The sequence below is a fragment of the Magnolia sinica genome, chromosome 2 (genome assembly GCF_029962835.1).
Source record: "Magnolia sinica isolate HGM2019 chromosome 2, MsV1, whole genome shotgun sequence".
NCBI lineage: Eukaryota > Viridiplantae > Streptophyta > Magnoliopsida > Magnoliales > Magnoliaceae > Magnolia > Magnolia sinica.
In genome coordinates, this window is record NC_080574.1 from 32,158,999 (window position 1) to 32,180,472 (window position 21,474).

The following is a 21,474-nucleotide window of genomic DNA, read 5'->3' on the forward strand; positions in this document are numbered from 1 at the left end:
ATTCTTTCATCGTCATTTTGAAATTAAAGACTTAGGCCCACTCAAATACTTTCTGGGAATTGAGGTGGCCCGTTCTAAACATGGCATTTACATCAGTTAACGAAAATATACTCTTGACATTCTCTCTGATGCTGGCTTACTTGGTTCCCGGCCCACTAATTTACCAATGGATGTCAATGCCAAGCTCTCCAATAAAAACGGCGATATTCTTTCTGACCCCACTCCATACCGTCGTATAGTTGGACGCCTCACCTATCTCACCATTACTAGGCCCGAGATTGTGTACTCGGTTCAGACACTTAGCCAGTTCATGAGTCAACCACGTCGGCCCCACTGGGATGCTGCCCTTCGCATCCTTCGCTATCTCAAAGGCACACCAGGACAAGGTTTGTTCACGTCTTCTTCCAGCTCTTTCACCTTGAAAGGGTATTGTGACTCTAATTGGGCCAGTTGTCCTATGACACGCCGTTCCTTAACAGGCTATTGTCCCTTTCTTGGTGACTCTCCATTATCCTGGAAATCAAAGAAACAATCTACTGTATCTCGTTTGTCAGCCGAAGCCGAATATCACTCTATGGCCACTGTAACTTGTGAGCTCACTTAGCTATTTTATCTTCTTCACGATCTTAATGTCCGCAACATCGAACCCGCTTTGCTATTTTGTGACAATCAAGCTGCCCTCCACATCGTAGCTAACCCTATCTTACAAATGTACTAAGCATATAGAGTTAGACTGTCACCTCGTTTGTGACCAGATTCAATCAGGGACCATTAAGACTTCATATGTTCCCTCTCACCTACAAATTGTGGACTTATTCACCAAAGCGTTGGGCAAAATTCTTTCCATCGTTTGAACTCCAAGTTGGGAGTTTTTAATGCTCACTCTCCAACTTGAGGGGGAGTATTAGATTGTACAATTCTAAATCTCCTATTGTAGATTTTCCCTTATTCAATTGTACAGTTGTAAATCTCCTATTATATGTTTTTCCTTGTAAATACAGCTAGCAATAGGTTGTACTATGCCTATAAGAGAGTCTTCTCTCCTTCGTATGAGATATACAAAAATACAATTGATTTATTCTCACCTTACATCAAGAGCCACTAAATGCTGAAAATGAAATAGTTCTGATGGCATAGTGCTGGTGAGCTTATTATAAGAGAGGTTGAGGACTCTTAGCTGATCCAAGCCAGACAAGGATTTAGAAATGAAACCTCTCAATCCTCTCCTGCCAAGATCTAAACTGACGACCCTTTTGCTTAGGACTGCTGAATCCTCGTCCCCCAACGTAGAAGACATCTGGCAGTTGATGCCGGCCCAGCTGCAGCAATCGGACGAAGCATTGCCCCACCCATCAATTGTAGAGTCCAAACCTGTTAGGAAGCCTTGCAGCGCTCTCCAATCGTTGGAATTGCAATTTGGGCTTTGAGAATTCGAGATGTGGGATTGGAAAGCAAGACATACGAAAACAAAGGAAACACAGAAATCTATACGAATCATGCTCCACTTTGAAATTGTTTGGTTTAAAACCGAATTTCTTGCTGACGTGTGGCTGCAACCACCATAGAACAGAAAACAGAAACTTGAAAGAGGAAGAGAGCTGAACTACTGTATTTTGATTTGAGTAAGAAGCGAATACAATGGTGCCTTTTATAGGCTTTTCTCCTTATGTGAAATGACTAAGATATACTTATCTAGATGCTTGCTAGGGGCAGCTAAACATAGAAAAAATTCAGAAATAATATCTACTATTATCTTAACTCAGCTAGCACTCTAAACTTAGAAAAAAAAATCTCAACACATATTTGGCATACACGGTTCTCACACGGTTTTGGATTTGCACAAATCCACCATCGTGTCCAACACTCCCCTTCAAACCAAATGCTTCATTCCGAGCATTGATCTAAGTCTCCTAAATGTGTCAGTCGGTAATGCTTTAGTGAAGATATTTACCACTTGTTCAGTGGTGTAACAGTATTCCAGCTTAACCAATTTCTGTTTTACTTGATCTATAAGAAAGTGATATCTTGTGTCGATGTGCTTGCTCCTTCTATGCTGAACTGGATGTTTGGCAAGTTCGATTGCCGACTTATTATCCACGTATATAATAGTGGATTCCTCCTGTGGATGCTTCATCTCCTTTAGCAGATTCCTTAGCCAGATTGCCTCACAGACTGTGGACAATGCTGCCACATACTCTGCTTCACATGTGGACAGAGCAGCAACACTTTGCTTCTTTGAGTTCCATGTGAAGGCAGTTGACCCGAGATAGAATACATATCCAGTGGTGCTTTTCCTTTCATCTTGGTCACCTCCCCAATCACTATCGGAGTATCCATATAGAATTGCCTCATCATCATATGAATAACAGAGATCGAATTCTATGGTTCCTTTGACATACCTGAGGATTCTTTTTACAGCTAGCCAGTGTGATTCTTTTGGCGCTTCCATATACCTGCTTAGATGTCCAACACTGTAGACGATATCTGGCCATGTGATTGTGAGATACCTTAAGCTTTCGATTAGGCTCTTAAATAGGGTTGAGTCGACGTTTCTTCCTTCTCCATCTTTTATGAGCTTCAGGCCTTTTTTTTTATAACAAAAAGAGGATTCATTGACCATCTGAAACTTTTCAAGAAGTTCCTTTGTGTACTTATTCTGGAATATGTAAATGTCGCCGACTTGTTGCTTCACTTCAATGCCCAAGAAGAAGGACATCAATCCACCATTAGTCATCTCGAACTCTTTGAACATAGCCTGCTTGAATTCTTCAAACATCGCTTGGCTGTTCCCAGTGAACAGTAGATCATCAACATATAAACAAGCTATAAGCATATCACCACAGGCATTCTTCTTTGTGTAGACGGCATGCTCATACGGACATTTGACAAAACCATTCTCTTGAAGATAACCGTCGATCCGTGCATTCCAAGCACAGGGATCTTGCTTCAACCCCATACAGGGCTTTCTTTAGCCGATACACCTTGTGTTCCTCCCCTTGCATGACAAAGTCTTTAGGCTGGTCAACGTAATCTTCTTCAAGTATTCCATTTAGGAATCCAAATTTCACATCCAGTTGCTAGATCATCCAACTGTAATAAGCTGCAAGGGAGATAATCATTCTTACAGTGTCAAGGTGAGCAATTGGGGCGAAAACTTCTTCATAGTCTACCCCATATTTCTGTTTGTAACCTTTTGCTACGAGCCTTGCGTTATATCGTTCAATCTTACCATCAACATTCTACTTGATTTTGTACACCCATTTGAAACCAATGGTCTTTTGGCTTTTAGGGAGTGAGGTCATCTCCCATGTTCGATTCTTATCGATAGGATGAATCTCTTCTTCCATAGCCTTTCTCCAACATTCTTTATTCACAACCTTCTTGAATGTGAGAGGCTCATGGTCTACATAAATTCACTTCCTCAGTTTCTGCGTAGATGTTGTTGAGGCTTCTCATTTTTATAGGAGCCAAGGATGAAGGAGAATTGGATGAAGATGTGCTAGCTGAATTCTGATCTGATGAAGTGCTTCTAGGGGAGATGGAACGTACTCCTAGACTTCTGCGATCCGAAGGGGGTGATGTGGGTGTTTGCTTCTGATTCACATGCCTCTCTTCTTCATATTCTTCGGCCTCGACCTGACTTTCTTTAGCTGAATCTTCCTGGTTCCACTTTCAGGATTCTTCCTCGTATAACACTACATCTCTACTTACCACCACCTTATTGGTTAGTGGGTTATAGAGCTTGTATGTTTTTGATTCTTCACTGTAGCTGATGAAGATGCACTTCTCGCCATGATCATCAAGTTTTTTTCTTCACGTTTCTAGAACTTGAGCGTATGCGATACACCCCATGATCTTAAGGTGTGCCACGCTTGGCTTGTATCCACTTCATGTTTCCTGCGGTATCTTAAATCTTACACTCTTGGTTGGACACCTATTGAGTAGATAGGCAGTACATACAACTGCCTCTGCCCAAAAATTCTTTGACAAACTTTTCTCCTTCAGCATGGTCCTCGTCATGTTGAGGATGGTGTGATTCTTTCGTTTCGCAATTTCATTTTGTTGTGGCATGCATGCTGCAAAGTGTTGTTGCTTAATGCCATGTTTCCTGCAATATTCTTGAAAAACATTTGAGGTATACTCCCCACCTTTGTTAGATCTAAGGGTTTTGATTTTAAGACCACTTTCTTTTTCAACAAAGGCCTTAAAATCTTTAAAAATAGTAAAAGCAGCAGACTTCTCTTTGATTACATACACCCATAATTTTCTGCTGAAATCTTCAATGAAGGTGATAAAGTATTTATTACCTCCAAGAGAGATTGGCTTCAATGGTCTACAGATGTCAGTGTGAACCAACTGCAACGATTCTCTTGCTCTTTGGGATACTCCACTTGAAAAGGAGTTCCTTTGTTGTTTCCCAAGTGTGCATGCCTCACACAGATGTTCTGGAGCTTCAATAGCAGGCAAGCCATTACCATGCTTGATGAGAACAGAAGTTTCAGGCCACTGAATTTAGATGGCTAAAGCGAAGATGTCACATCCAAGAATCATTTTTTGCTTTTCCATAAAAAAAACTTCTCAAGCATTGTGTTTATATGGAGGAAACATATGATTCTTCGCTATCTGGACTTTCACAATCAAACGTCCATGTATATCTCTTATGGAAAGAGAAGAGTTCTCCATGTGTATGACATACCCTTTTTCAAGGAGTTGTCCGAGACTCAGTATATTACTTTTCATATTGGGCACGTAGTACATATTAGAGATATAGTTTAGAATAATATTCTTCTGAAAGATTTTGATTTTACCTTTACCTTTCATCGGAGTTTTTGATGAGTTTCCAAATGTTACATCGCCATGAACTCTTTTTGTGAGTTCCACAAAGAATTTCTTGTCACCGCACATGTGATTGCTTGCACCCGTGTCAAGATACCATACATCCTGCTGATCATTGCCTTTCTCTTATGCAAGGAGAAGTGTGAAGCTTTCTTGTTCATAACTTGATACTTCGGCATAGTTGGATCACTCGTCTTGATTCACTAGCTTGCTCCAACAATTAGATGCATAGTGGCCAAGCTTCTTACAATTGTAGCACCGGATGTTCTTTGTACTTCCTTGTCCACGCATCTACCTCTACCATTTCATCTTCCACGGAAATTAGTATTTTTCTACTGGTTTTGGCCATGGCTTTGTTGGTATCTGCGCCCTTTGCCTCTTACACGATTACTAGCAATACGTCCACTACGTTGTGAACTTTCACGTCTACCATTATTATCATTCAGAGTCAATCTTGACTTCAAACCTTATTCCATCGGCGTAGAACTGGCATTCTTCTGTATTCGTTGCTCATGAACTTGCAACGACCCCATCAACTCCTCAATGGAAAGTTTTTAAAATATCTTTTGATTCTTCGATCGCCACAACCACATGCTCAAACTTGGTTGTGAGGGATCGAAGTATCTTTTTAATGACCCAAACATCGTCAATCTTCTCACCATCTCTTTTTAGGTTATTGACAGTTACAAGCAATTGCGAAAAATAATCATCAATATTCTTACCTTCTTTCGTGTGAATCGCTTCGAACTCTACTCAAAGGGTTTGGAGCCGAACCCTTTTGACACGATCAACACCCTTAAAAATGGTGCTAATGGACTCTCATGCTTGCTTACATGATGTTGCTTCAGTGATCCGTTCAAAGGTGGAATCATCCAACCCTTGATAGATGAGGAAAAGAGCTTTCTTATCTTTCTTTCTTTAATCCTTAAGATTGGCCTTTTGTTCGGCAGTGTAAGCGGCTTCTTGCTCCGTTGTAGGCTTTTTGTACCCATCGGTGATGATCTCTCAAAGATCTTGAGATCCAAATAAGGCTTTCATTTGTATGCACCAGTTTTCGTAGTTGTCCTTAGACAACTTAGGTATTTGAGGTAGTATTGTACTTGCCATTAAAATATTTCATATATGCTGCTAGAGTTCAAAGACTGTCCACCACTTGAGATGATGAAAAAGGAGGAAAAAACTAACTAATTTCTAGAACTTGCAATTTGATGTTGTTCTTGCTATCTAGGCAAATATATATATATATATATATATATATATATATATATATATATATATATATATATATATATATATAAAATAAAAATAAAAATAAAAATAAAAAGAACGTAAACCCTATAAAAAAAAAAGGTGGGTAGTTTTTTTTTTTTTTTTTTTTTTTTTTGGAAACAAGATAGGAGGGGACAACCACAATTGATTGTGTAGGGGCCCACCTGAGTTACAAAACAGCCTTTTTTTGGGACAGATGGAGGTTCTAAATAGCATGGATTTCACATACACTACACGGTAGGCCCCTGTTCAAATGAATAGTAGGAGTTGCTGGGGTTAAAACCGAATTTCTTGCTGACGTGTGGCTGCAACCACCATAAAACAGAAAATAGAAACTTGAAAGAGGAAGAGAGCTGAATTGCTTTATTTTGAATTGAGTAAGAAACGAATACAATGGTGCCTTTTATAGGCTTTTCTCCTTATGTGAAATGACTAAGATATCCCTATCTAGATGCTTCCTAGGGGCAGCTAAACATAGAAAAAAATTCAGGAAAGAAATCTATTGTTATCTTAACACAGCTAGCACTCTAAACTTAGAAAAAAAAAATCTAAATGCACAGCTAGCTCACACGGTTTTGGATTGCATGAATCCACCACCGTTTCTAACAGAAATAGACTGAAGAAGAAGAAGAAGAAGAATAGATACTTGTTTTTCAAAGTTTTGGGTTTTTGAAGAATTCAAACCTGAAAATTACATATCTGAAATCTCCTCTCAACTTCGTTTGAATTGAAAGGATTGGAGTTGGAAATGCTCTGCCATTTACTTTGACTACAAAGACTGGGGAATGGCAGTTACATCAGTTGGACTTCATTTTGATATGGTGGATCCAGGAGAACCGGAATATGGTACAGCCATCCCTCCACGTGGCAGGGAGATGCATCAATCAGATCCGTCCATCTAGGGATACGTATTATGGACGGTCCGTGTTTTTTCAAAAATCACAGGATTAGACTCTACTATTTATCATTTTTCTTGATTTCTCCAAAAATGAATTTTGATGATTAGCTATTTTTGTCTACTGCCATTGCTTTTAAGGCCTCTAGATGTAGAGCGGGTCGCGGACAGTGGACATGGACAAGAAAAGGCCCGTTAGTGAGCGGAAGTGATCCGGACTGTTGGGACCTTAAATCCGACATATCTCATAATTTGGAACGAGTTATTCGATATATCATATATGATTTTAGGGCAGAACGATTTACTTTAGCCACCCAACCTTGCTACCCTGGGTTACGCAAGCTGGATTTACGAAATAACCCCATATTGATGGTCGATTTCCTATTTTAATTCCATTTTTACTATAATTAGTAAGTTTTAGTTTTGATTATAACTCATCATCCGTTGGGCTTTAGGAGTCGCGCCCAACGTTAAAAAGAACTTAGAATAATTAAGAGAACACAGTGTGGTGAGGCCAAATATTTTTGCCCGAAAACCTTTCGCACACATGTGAGATTCGTAAAACATTCATTTGCAAATTTGCATATTGTAAATTCAATTAACCCTACTTTGCATTGCATTGAGTACACGTGCTTCAATCACTCCTAATCATATCTCCAATGCCATTTGATAATAGCCATTAGCCTCCACATTCTCTGAGTAGTTCTCAGCGTAGGGTGAGAATGTGATAATGCAATAATGTTCCCCTCCATAAATCAACATGGCCCACTCATCTAGTGGGCTGTACGTGCATGAGAAAAATGGAGAGTTACCATGGTCTGTAGTAATGAGAGAGATAATCCAATCTTGTATATTGTTTTATTATGAAGGTGTATCTAAGGAGAAAAAGAAGATAAGTTACAACTGTAAAATATATACTGAGGTGGCTATACAATCAATTAGAGATCCTGTTTCCTAATATTCTAATAACAAGCCTCGTGTGTGGACTACATCATGAGTGGACGTGCGTGATGTATGGGCCAGATCGTTTCCATGGTGAGTCCCACCTGATTCATGGCCTGGATACCGCATGGGTATGTTGGAATTAGCCCGTGTCGGCTTATTGTTGATATCCCAGACCGTGGGGCCCACTGTAGTGTATGTACCTTATATCCACTCTGTCCATCCATTTTGAAAACTCTTTTTAGGGCATGATATCAAAAATGAAACGGATCCAAATCTCAGGTGGATCATAATGGTAATCGTAATCGACCATTAAAAACTTATCGTGGGCTACAAAAGTTTTGGATCGAGATGATATTTGTGTGGTCTCTTCATCAAGATTTTTGCAACATATTAACAGGTTGGATGGAAAATAATCATGAATATTTTAATGGTGAGGATTCATTCACTATAGTTTCCTGTGGTATGGTCCACTTAAGATTTGGAGCTGCTTCATTTTTTTAGATCATGACCTAAAATGAGCATTCAAAATGGATGGACAGTGTGGATGTAATTCACATACATCACAGTGGGCCCCACAGTCAGGGATCCACACAAACCGCGTGCTCTTTGAATTGGCCTGGCACAAGAGGCCAAGCCCAATCCCGGAAAATTGATTGGGCATGGAGCTGGTTGCCCATCCCAAAAAATAGTGAAACCCCTATCTCCCACTTGGAACTTCCTAATCCGTCCATTGGTCAAATGAGACACATGAACATAGAAATAGACATTTAAAGGAACAAAACCGAGTATTGGGGTGGCCTATCTGTCGTAATATATAATACCACATGAACATATGAAATGGGTGAAACTTGGTTGGGCCAGGCCCCAAGCTCAAATGACTTAGAGCCCAATTCCAGCCTGAAAGTGATTGGGCCATGCATAACAGGCACAAGGTAGGTCCAAGACCAGTACAAAGCCAGGTAGGGCTGCCCGGCCATTTCCAACCCCAGACACACATGCAAACAAAGCATCTCCATTTGATCATATCATAGCTATGATCTTATAATCGTTCTTTATTGATGATCCTGACCTTTGATTCTTGGATTTCAACATGAGCCGTCTTCATATGCAATCATCCCTTCAACAAATCCACGAGGAAAGAAAGCACAAAATAGAAATAAATTCTAATAAATTCGAAATTGATTAATTGATGACTAAAAACGAGTTCACAACCCTTTAAATAGGGGTACCAAGCAATGGGAAAGAAATTAGAATCAAACTACAACTCAAACTCCTAGAATCCGCGACTTACTATAAATAGTAAACTTACTATTTATAGACGATCGTGATGTCTACTAGTGCGCAAGGTTTTCGGCCAAAAATAGTAAGTGTCCTATTTGGCTTCACCAAACCATTCTCTTAATTATTCTAAGCTCTTTTCACGTTGGGCACAACTCCTAAAGCCCAACGGATGAAGAGTTATAATCAAACTTAAACTTACTATTTATAGTAAAAACGAAATTAAAACAAGGAAACGACCGTCGATCCAGGGGTTTTTCACAATTCCGAGCTGTGCAACCCGGCGTAACAGCTTGGTTAGCTTCAATAGCTCGTTCTACCCCAAAATCATATATTTTACCTCAGATAACTCATTCCGGATTGCAAGATACGCCCAATTTAAGGTTCGATGGTCTGAATCACTTCTGTCGTCGACCGGGCCTTTTCTGATCCATCTTGGCCATGTATGATCTTATAATCGTTCTTTATTGATGATCCTGACCTTTGATTCTTGGATTTCAACATGAGCCGTCTTCATATGCAATCATCCCTTCAACAAATGTTTCTTTCTATGGCCCCATGGGACACGGAATCCAGAACATGAATGGTTCAGATCATCATCTAAAGGTGACCAATCAAGTGGTTATAGAGCTGATGCCATTTCATAATGGCTCAAAAATCAGGCTGGTTCACTCATCTTGTGGGTCACATGTTAATGTAGTGTGGTCCACTTGATAAGTAGACCGGCCTTATTTGGGTGACACACTATCAGGATGGGTTGGGTCAACCCCCGGGCTAACCGACCTGGTCCACTTAAAAGAAGGCTCAGGTGGAGCTCATGAAGTCTGAGGTCAGGCTGGAATAAGGAAACGGATTGGCTACTCCCTCTGCCACGAGCCTGGTGGCTGATGGTCGGTGCTCTGTGGGCTCCACTGTCATGTATGTGTTTCATCCATTCCGTTCATCCATTTTTACATATAATTTTAGTTCTTCTTGCCAAAAATTAGGGGGATATAAATATCAGGTGGAACACATCACAGGAAACAATAGTGATTGGATATCCACCATTAAAATCCTCCTAAGGCCCACTGTACTGTTTATTTGACATCCAATATATTGATTAGGTCATACAGACCCAGATGAAGGGTAAAAACAGAGATCATCTTGATCCAAAACTTTTATGGCCCTCAAAAAGTTTTAATGGTTGACGTTCATTCAACACTGTTTCCTGTAATGTGTTCCACTTGAGATTTCTATATACCTCAGTTTTGGTCTCATGAAATAAAATGATCTATAAAAATAGATGGACGGAATGGATGAAACAAATACATCATGGTGATGCCCACAGAGCACCGACCACTAGCCATTGGCTGGTGGCAGTGGGAGTAGTCAATCCGTTTCCCCTGTCTAACATGTAGCAGCTGGTATGTAGACATAACTTTATGCACCCTATCCTTATAATAGTAGGCCCAAGGTCTAAATTTTAGTGTGTTTTTCAACGGGCTCAGGGTTTTAGAATCATCATGGGTTCGGCAGCCTCGGCTTGGGTATGTTTGTTTGGACGCGGATTGGATACTACCTCACCTGTCCTGAGTTAGCTCAAGCAGGGGCTTTAATGTGCCTACCATAATGTATAGGTTTTATCCAGACGATCCATCCATTTTTCCATATCATTTTAGGGTTCAAATCCAAAAATGAGGTAGATCCAATGCTCATGTGGACCACACTTCAGGAAGCAGATTTGTTAATGATGCCTAACCATTGAAACCTTCTTAAGGCCCACCGTGATATTTATTAGCCATCCAACTTGATCGTAAGGTCATCTGGAACTGGATGAAAGGAAACAAGAATATCAGCTTGGTCCTAATCATATAACGTTGGGTCACAGATTGATTTTGAGCCTGAATTCTGGCCTCTTTGATAAAGAGCATGGGCCTGAAATCTGGATCCAATTAATCAGATCACGTTTTACCCGACGCGATGCATTTCCACCCGTACATGTCATCGTCATGGTTGTGCCCATATTTTGCACGGCTCAGATGTCAGGCACACACGACACTTTGGCACGTGTGTCAGGAGTAGATCATATGTCTGGGTGGCCTGCCTCACAAAGTTCCTGTAGTCGAAAGCTATGTGGGGCCTGGATTTTCCCATGCCAAATCCACTCCGCCCATCAGTTTCTAAAGATCACAATAGAACGGGAGTCCAAAACTCAGGTGAATAGAAAAAATCAGGTGCGCCACAGAACATGAAACAGCGAGAAAGTAAACCACCACCGTTGAAACCTCCCTGGAGCAGACCATAATGTTTATATGCCATCCAAACCATTCATGGAGTTGATACCACACAGATAAATCGTACGCAGAAATATCATCCTGATCAATAAAAAACTTGTGTGGCTACTACAAAGTTTCCAATGGTGAGTGTTCAATCCCCGATACTTCATGTGGTGTGGCCCACTTGAACTTAGGACCTGTCTAATTTTTGGAGTCATGTCCCATTGTAATATTGAGAAACTGATTGAAGGATTAGATTTGTCACGGGAATATCTGTGGATTCCACATAAGTGACATAACTTCCAACCACAGGAACTTCATGTGGCCGGGTGAACAGGCAATTCGAGGTGGGCATGTTGAACCCGATATGGTGGATCCGACCTGATCCGACCCGACTCGGTACCGTTCCGAACAGAACTGACGGGCTAGATTAGCCCTGATCGAGTCTGTCCATGCAGATCCGATCATTTTTCGGTTCGAATTCGGATAGTGGTGTATCCGGACATAACCGATCCGAAAACCCGGACCGAAATGGTCCGAACCGACCCAACCAGACCCCACCCGGGATGTAAATATCCATCTATTTTACAAAATATCCCCATATCTTTGGCTTTTCGTTTGGCGCAAAAAAAAACCCACCCAATAAGCCCCCAACTCTATCTCTCTCTATCTCTGTTTATCTCTCTCTCTCTCTCCCTTTCTGTTGAAGAAGAACGCAAGAAAAAAACTAATTAAATATCCTACGATAGATCAAATACCTTTCTTTTTGCAGTTGAGTTTCGGAGATTTCTCCGTCGGAGAGATATACACTAAGATATGGTGGATAGCTGTGTATGGAAGAGAGAAAGAGAAAGACCAACGCAGCAGACATTGATTGAAGAAGGTTGGCATACGGCTGTTTACAGGCGTGATGGTCAGACCCAGAGACAGAAGCGGACGTTAGCAAGTTCTGTGGGTCTAATCACAAGGTATGTGTTATATCCAAACCGTCCATCCATTTGGCAATATCTTATTAAGGCTTGAGACAAAAATAAGATAGATTTAAGTGGACCACACTACGGAAAGCAGCAGGGGATTGAAAGTCTACCATTGAAACCCTTGTTGGGTTCACAGAAGTTTTGGATCAACATAAAATTTGTTTTTCCACTTCATTCAGGTCTTTGTGACCTTATGAACAGATTGGATGGAGAACAAACATTATGGTGGGCCTACAAATTGTTTAACGGTGAAAATCATCATCTTTGCTGCTATTTATGGTGTGGTCCAGATGATCTTTGGATCTGATTCATTTTTTTTGGATAATGCTCTAAAATGATCTCTAAAAATAGATGAACGGTATAGGTATAATAAATACATCACTGTGGGGCCATGTAACTTTGATCTCCTTTGAACCGTTCGTACAACTCGAAGCTCAAGGACCATCAGTGCTCGTCTTCGCACGACACGTACCTAAAGCAACTGTATAGCTTGCGTGAGCTATAAGACCATAGGCCGTACTTCTCACTTTGCGTACTGAGTAAACTCAGTTGGGCCCACCGCGAATGCATGTAGTTCATCCACGCCGTCCATTCGTTTTGCCAGATCATTTTATGGGTTCAACCTAAAATTGATGCATATACAAAGCTCAAGTGGACCATACCACTGGAAAAAGTGGAAGTATTGATTTCAACCGTTGAAAATTTTTTAAGGCCCTCAATGATGTTTATTTGTCATCCAACCTATTCATAAGATCACAAAGACATGGATGAAGGGAAAATACATATATCAGCTTGATCTAAACCCTGTGTTGTCCCCAAGAATTTTTCAGCGGTAGATGTTCAATTCACACTGTTTCCAGTGGTGTGGTCCATTTGAGGTTTGGATATACTCCATTTTTGGGATAATGCCCTAAAATTATGTTTCAAAAGAGATGGACGGAGTGGATACAATGCATGAATGTCATTGGGGCCCACTGAGTTTACTCAGTACGCTTACAGTAGTCAGTACGCAATCCGCTTCCCTTCATATAAAGCTTCTTCAGGAAGCTTTTCGCAGTAAGATATTTTATCCTATTGGGTAAACTATGTGGGACTGTCTTAATTTTTTTTTTTTGGTTTATCCACACCGTCCATCAGTTTTTTCAGATCATTTGAGGGGTTGATGCTAAATTTTAAGTATATCTAATAATTAAGTAGATCACACCATAAGAAATAGTGAGAATAAGGATTTCCACACCGTTGAAAAAATGGATGATCGAACCTCGCCCAATCCGATCCGACTCGGTTTTCCTGACCGAGTCAGAATCGGATTGGTTCAGACTAGTAGGGATTCGGATCTGTTCGAGTTAGATGACTCGAATCTGGTACCGGATCTGCTCGAGTTCGGGTCAGGCTCTGCAGATTTTGATTAGGGTCGGGTTGGACCGAATCTGATCCGACTCGGTTCGATGCCCAGCTCTACAGGCAATGTGCTGTTGACCAACACGAAACCCAATCCAACGAGAAAGGGTTGGATCTCCTTGGATTTTTCGTATGAGTTTTTCATTAAAAAAGAAAAACGGAAAGGGATTTGCTACTCCCCCTGCCACCAGCCCGGTGGCTGGCCGGTGGTCAGTGCTCTGTAGGCCCCACCATGGTGTATGTGTTTCATCCATTTTTACATGTCATTTTAGGGCTTGATCCAAAAATGAGAGGGATATATATCTCAGGTGGACCACACAATAGGAAAACAATAGTAGTTGGATATCCACCGTTAAAATCCTACTAAGCCCATTGTATTGTTTATTTGACATCCAATCTGTTGATTAGGTCATACAAACCCAGATGAAGGTAAAAAACAAAGATCAGCTTGATCTAAAATTTTTATAGCCCCTAATTAATTTTTTTAAAATTTTTTATGGTAGACGTTCATTCAACACTGTTTCCTATAATGTGGTCCACTTGATATTGAGATATAACTCGTTTTTAGTCTCATAGTATAAAATGATCTAGAAAAATAGATGAACACGGATGAAATACATATATCATGGTGGAGCTAGGGGTGTACACGAGTCGATCTGAGTCGAACTGGGCTCTACCCGGCCCGGCTCGGTCACCAGCCCAACTCAGCCCGGCCCGGTCACTGGGCCAACATTTCCAGCCTGAACTAGTGCCCGGTCAGCAATCGGGAGAGCTCGGGCCAGTTTTGAATCTTACAACAAGTTCATGAGAAGGGCTTTAACAGGTAATCCGCATCCCATTACAAGGCCTTCGATCAACGGTTTAGATAGTTGAACTATAGACTCTACAAAAAATCTAACTAGTCAGGACATTATAATTCAATTTTGTATTTGGATGAATATAGGCTGTTCAAGTTATACGTTTGTGAGGTGGATGAGTCACAGTCACTTCAAAGATGGGCGGTGAACTATCCCAAAAGGGTAAAGAGAAAAGGGACGGGTAGGGTTTTGAAATACACACACACACACCCCACTTGACCGAGTCACACACACCACTTGACCGAGTCGGGCCAAGTTGAGTCGGGTTTCAGGCCGGGTCGGGCCGAACTGGGACCTATTCGAACTCGGCCCGAACTCAGTTTCGGGCTGAAGAAAATGGCCCGTCCCAACTCGAATTTAGTTCCGGGTCGGGCCGAGTTGAGCGAGTTAACCGGGCTAGCCCGGTTCATGTACAGCCCTAGGTGGAGCCTACAGAACACCAACCACCAGCCATTCACTGGTAGCAGGGGAATAGCCAATCCGTTTCCAAGAAAAACGGAAGCCGATTGCGTGGGATTGCATACTGTGTAACTCATTAAGGTCAGCTTACTGAGTAAACTCTTTGGGCCCCAATGTCATTCATGCATTTTATCCACTCCGTCCATCCATTTTACTTGATAATTTTAGGTTGTTAGCACAAAATTGAAGCATATCCAAAGCTCAAGTAGACCACACCACTGGAAACAATGTGAATTGAATGTTTACCGTTAAAGAGTTCTTGGGGCCACAAAAGTTTTAGATCAAGTTGATATTTGTTTTTTCACTTCATCCATGTATGTGTGATCTTATGAACCGGTTGGATAACAAATACCCATCATAAGAGGCTTTAGAAGGATTTCAACTCTGGAAATCAATACTTACACTGTTTACTTAGGTATGGTCCACTTAAGCTTTGGATGTGTTTCAATTTTGGGAAACGGATAGCATAGTGAGTAAGCGTATTGAGTAAACTTTGTGAGGTCCACCATGATTTATGTATCTTATCCACTCCATCCATCCATTTTACCAGATAATTTTAGAATTTGAGCCCAAAAATGAGACATATCCAATGGTCAGATGGACCACACCACGGGAAATAGTCGAATTGAACATTTACCGTTGAAAAATTCTTGAGGGCCACATAAGTTTTGGATCAATCTTATATTTGTGCGTTCCCTTAATCCATGTCTGTATGATCTTATGAATAGGGTGGATAACAAATAAACATCGCTGTGGGGCCTAGCAAGGTTTCAACAGTGGCAATCATTATCCCCATGGTTTCCAATGGTATGATGGAATTGATCTTTTGATATGCTTCAATTTTGGGCTCAACCCTTAAATTAGATGGAAAAATGGATGGACGGCATGGATAGACCACATACATACAAGGTGGATCCAACTGAGTTTACTTAGTAGCATAGGCTTGTGGTGAAACTCAAAATCCGATTTCTCGTTTTTGGCCTCAATCCCTGAAATGATCCGAAAAAACGGATTGGCTGGTGTACACCACCTACGTGGCTGGTGTGGGTACTTTCGTGGGGCGCGGATTGGATACTGACAATGTCAGTAGCCAAAACGCTACTGAAGTGACGTCACCAAGCTCTGTAGACCCCACCATGATGCATGTGTTGTATCCATACCGTCCAACCATTTTTAGAGATCGTTTGATGTCATTACAAAGAGAATGAGATAGATATATATTTTAAGTGGACCCACTACAGAAAACCGTGGGAGCCATCACACCCACCGTTGAAACATTTATATAGCCCACGGTGATGTATTTTTGAGATCCATCCTATTCATAAGTTAACATAGAGACAGATGAAGTGAAAACAAAAATATCAGCTTCATCGGAAACACTGTGGCCCCTAAGAAGTTTTGAACGGTGGATGTCATTGTCCCCACTATTTTCTATGGTGGGGTCGACTTGAACTTTAGATCTATCTCATTCTCTTTGTAATGCCATAAAACTATCTCTAAAAATGGTTGGACGGTATGGATACAACACATGCATCATGGTGGGGTCCACAGAGCTTGGTGACGTCATTTGAACAGGGATTTGGCCACTGACCTTGTCAGTATCCAATCCGCGCCCCTTGTCGTGCGAAGACGAGCTCCGATTTATACTAACAGTTCAAGTGAGGTCAAAGTTACGTGAGGCACACAATAATGTATTTGTTATATCCACACCATTCATCAATTGGAGAGATCATTTTAGATCATAGCCAGAAATAAGTCATATCCAAAGTTCAAGTGGACCACACCAAAAATAGCAGTGAGATAATGATTCTCACCGTTAAAATATTCATAGGCCCACCGTAATGTTTGTTTTCCATCTAATCCGTTCATAATGTCACCCAGACATGGAAGAAGAGGAAAAACAAATATCATATTTATCCAAAACTTCTGTCACCCCCAAAAGGGCTTCAATGGTAGATGTTCAATCTTCCACTTCTTTTTGTAGTGTGGTCCACTTGATCTTGATTTGTCTTATTTTTTTGGCTCAAGCCTTATGATGATCTCGCCAGATGGACCAACAAATTTGTGTATAACACATAACCCATGATGGGACTCACAAAACTTGGTGATGTCAATACACTAGCCAGGTCGGTGGTGTATGGTACACCAGTCAATCCGAGAATTGGATTGTGTATGAGTAACTCAGTATGCTAAGGGGTACTGAATTGACGTGTCACGAGCAAATTGGCTCTAAGATGTGGGGCCACTTCCCTCCTCCAAATGCCAAAACAAACATCGTTAGCTTCTCTCTTTCTCTCTCTTCCTTTCAAGGAGGAAACGTATAAGGATCTACCGCTGCTTAGAGAGGTTTCAATGGTACTAAGTAAATTCTGTTGGCCCCACTATAAATGGATGTAGTCTATCCATGCCGTCCATCTATTTTTCAAGCGCATTTTAATGGTTGAGACCAAAATTGAATAATTTCCAATGCTCAAGTGAACCATGGAATAGGAAACATTTGAAACATCACAGTAGCCCTTAGAGAGGTTTCAATGTTGGATGTCATTATCACTGCTGCTTCCTTTGCTGTGGTCCACTGGAGATTTGAATCTGCTTAATTTTCTGGATCATGTAGTAAAATTATCTGAGAAAAGTTATTAACGGCGTGGATAAAATCATTAAATCACGGGACCCCACAGAACCCCGCCCGGACAGATTACCGTCCGGGTGGGGGTAGGACGCAATCCGCGGACGCAATCCGCTTACATTGCATACTGGGGTAACTCATTAGGCTTTGCGTGGTGATTAAATCCTGTGATGTTCACCATGATTTATGTACCTTATTCACTCCGTTCATCTATTTTACCATATAATTTCAACGCTTGAGCCCAAAAATGAATCATATATAAAGTTCAAATGGACCACACCATAGAAACAATGTAAATTGAATGTTTACCGTTGAAAAATTCTTAGGGCTGCAAAAGTTTTGGATCAAGCTTATATCCGTGTTTTTCCTTCATCCATGTCTTCATGATATCATGAACAGGTTGGATGACAAATAAAAATCGCTGTAGGGCCTAGCAAGGTTTCAACGGTAGAAATCATTACTCCTACTGTTTCCTGTAGTATGATCCACTTGATCTTTAGATATGCTTAACTAAAGGACGGTGTTGATAGACCATATACATTCAAGGTGAGGCCAACTAAGTTTACTCTGTACGATAAAACCACACTGAGTAACTCGTATGCAATTCAATTTTTGTTGGGAATAGGAGCGGTAGATCCTATGTTTCCTCCTTGCAAGAAAGAGGGAAAGAAAGAGAAGCTAACAGCGTTTGTGTTGGCGTTTGGAGGAGGGAAGCAGCCCCACATCTTAGAGCTAATAAGCTCGTGACACGTCAACTTAGTACCCTTTAGCGTACCGAGTTACTCAGTACACAATCCCATTCTGCCAATCCGAGTCTCACTGCTACTGAAGTGACCTCCCCACGTTTTGAGGCCCCCACCAGGATGTATGTGCTGTATCCATACCATCCATTCATTTGTATAGATGATTTTATGGCATGAGCCAAAGAATGAGCCAAATACAAAGTTCAAGTGGACCCCACCACAGAAAATAGTGGGACAGTGACATCCACCCCAGATGGTAGCACACCAAAAAAATCAGCCCATTCTAAATCCTAGGTGGACCAAGTGCAAAATCAATGGTCGGGAATCAATTGATATGAAACATTCACCCGAGATGATTGCACACGTCAAAATTCAGCCAATTCTAAAACTTAAGTAGACCCCAATTAATCAATGGTGGGGAATCTGTTGATATGAAACATGCACCTAAATGATAGCACACCTAAAAATTCAGCCCATTTCAAAACTGAGGTGGACCCCGATGCAAACCAATGGTGGCGCATACCCCTCGCGGATTAGGTACTACCCCACCAGGACCTAGCATAAGATGAACGATCCTGTCATGGGCTCCGTGGGACCCACTATGATGTATATATTTTATCCATGCGTCCATCCATTTTGATTGATCATTTTGGTGCATCAGCCCAAAAAGAGGCAGATTGAAGGCCGGAGTGGGCCACACCACAGGGAGTAGTGGGGATTGAAAGCCTACAGTTGAGAACTTTTTCACGGCTGATATTTATGTTTTCCCTTCGTACTGTTTTATGTGACCTTATGAACAATTTGGATGACAAATAAACATCAAAGAGGGCCTTAAGAAGTTTTCAAAGGTAGTAGTTCACTCCCCATTGATTTTTGTGGTGTGGTTCACTTGAGCCTTCAATCTGCCTCCTTTTGGGTTCATGCCATAAAATGATTTATCAATCATCTGTCAAAATAGATGGATGGCATGGATAAAACATATATATCATGGTGGACCTCACGGAGCCTAGAAGACGATGGTCCCTCTCTAGCTAGGTTAGGTGGGGTTGTACCCAAACCGTCCCCCTCCCAATTGTTCCTACTCATGTGGCCCAGAGTCATGAATTGACACAGGGAGGGATGCGATGATGTCTATCGTCTTCCTCTTGGAATAACTACTCCAAATACGTGGAGTTCTCTAAACTCCTCACAAAGATTTCTCAAATCCACAAGAGGGAAAAATAGAAATAATTTCTAATAAATTTAAAATAAATTGATTGATGGTTTAAAAAAATGAAATTACAATAATTTAAATAGTGAACTCTAACCTAGGTTTTAGAATCAAACTCCAATTCCAACACCTTAAAACACGACTTACTATAAATAACAAACTTACTATTTGTAGACCATTCCTACTAGACTTCATGGTTTTCTGTCAAAAATATATAAAAAGTGTCCAATTTTGCCAAACCACTTTTTCTCCTAATTTTTCTAAGCTCTTTTCATTTTGGGTACGATTACTATTTATAGTAAAAATGAAAATAAAATGGACTTTAAATCTCACAAATCTGGCGTGACAACCCTTTGGTTGGTTAAAGTAGCTTCTCTGACCCCAAAATTATATATGATATGTTCGAGAAGTCATCCCGGTTTGCCAGATACAACTGTTTTAAGGTTCCGGTGGTTGGATCATTTCTGCTTTTGATCGGAGCCTTCTCTGGTCCATCTTTGCCATAAAAGTGTCTGCCACCCGCTCTACATCATGAATTCACCTTAATTTTGGACCCGCAGACATACATACATATATAAGGAAGTTGCAAATATGGGTTGACATTTGGAGAGATATCTAAATGAAGGGATTTGATTCTTCCGGGTGGAAGTTATGATTTAAGAGTATAATTTATACGCTGATGATGTATGGACCATTAAATGGAACCCATTTTCTACCAACCTGTGTGGTTTTATAAGGATTTCCTCTCACCCAAACACCTTTTTGTTTTTATTATTCCTTTTTAAAAGATGAGTTGGGCATGCATTATCAAACGCCTCCACTCAAATGGATTCTTCATGTTTGTCTTCAAGTGGATTACATCACTTTCCTTTTGTTCTCCATCTTTATAAGTTAGGTTAATATCCTTCTCATCCACTGAGTTTACTAAATTTTCCAGTACAGTAGAGAAGAAAGAGACCTGATCACCACGTACAGCTGCTGTATCGTAAGTTATAATACAGCCCTTTTTGTTCCCACCAACCTTTCACGTATGTGAAACATCATATCCATAAAAAATCTGGGCCACACCATGGTGCTCGCCTGGTATGAAATTCATGCCAATCCACTAATTGGGTGGACCACACCAGTACAATAATCATACCATCGGCTGTGACCACCTTGAGTCCCTCTATTTATGTGCATATTTTTCATAATCAGACGATCATCGTAGCACGACGCACCTTTTGTAAGGATATGATATATGTGACATGTTGGTCAGAGAAAAATGGTTGCATCATAACTTACAATACAGCTGTTGTACCTGATCATCTCTCAAGAAGAAAATGGCACAAAAAGATAGTTGCAACAATCATTATCTTTACATGCCATCCCAACCATCTTCTTGTCATTAATCCTAACGATTGTTACTAATCTTGATAATGGTCTTTACATGCCACTAGTTATTTTCTTTCTTGTCTATCCTCAAAATCATTATCACTTTATATATCTTGACTTCCGTCGTTACATGTCACTAGCTCTCTTCTTCTTCATCCCATTACCGTTGTCACTAATCTAAGCTACTTAGACAAGTGCGATTAGGCGGACCCCATTTAGATTTTCTAATCAAAAATTTAAAAATTACAGTTTAAAGAACATAATAACTTGGAGAATGAGATTAAGGCATTACTTAAGCATCTAAGGATGGAAATTAATTTTAGTTAGTGGACCTATTCATTTGGCCCAC

The 21,474-nt window shown here is 40.7% G+C and overlaps 1 protein-coding gene across 1 annotated transcript; it reads left to right on the forward strand.

The window, feature by feature from the left end:
* The first annotated feature begins 166 nt into the window (after positions 1-166).
* LOC131224788 (uncharacterized mitochondrial protein AtMg00810-like) lies at positions 167-604 on the forward strand. Its single transcript, XM_058220164.1, has one exon. The coding sequence runs from the start codon at positions 167-169 to the stop codon at positions 602-604; it is 438 nt and encodes a 145-aa protein (XP_058076147.1).
* Positions 605-21,474: the final 20,870 nt, after the last annotated feature.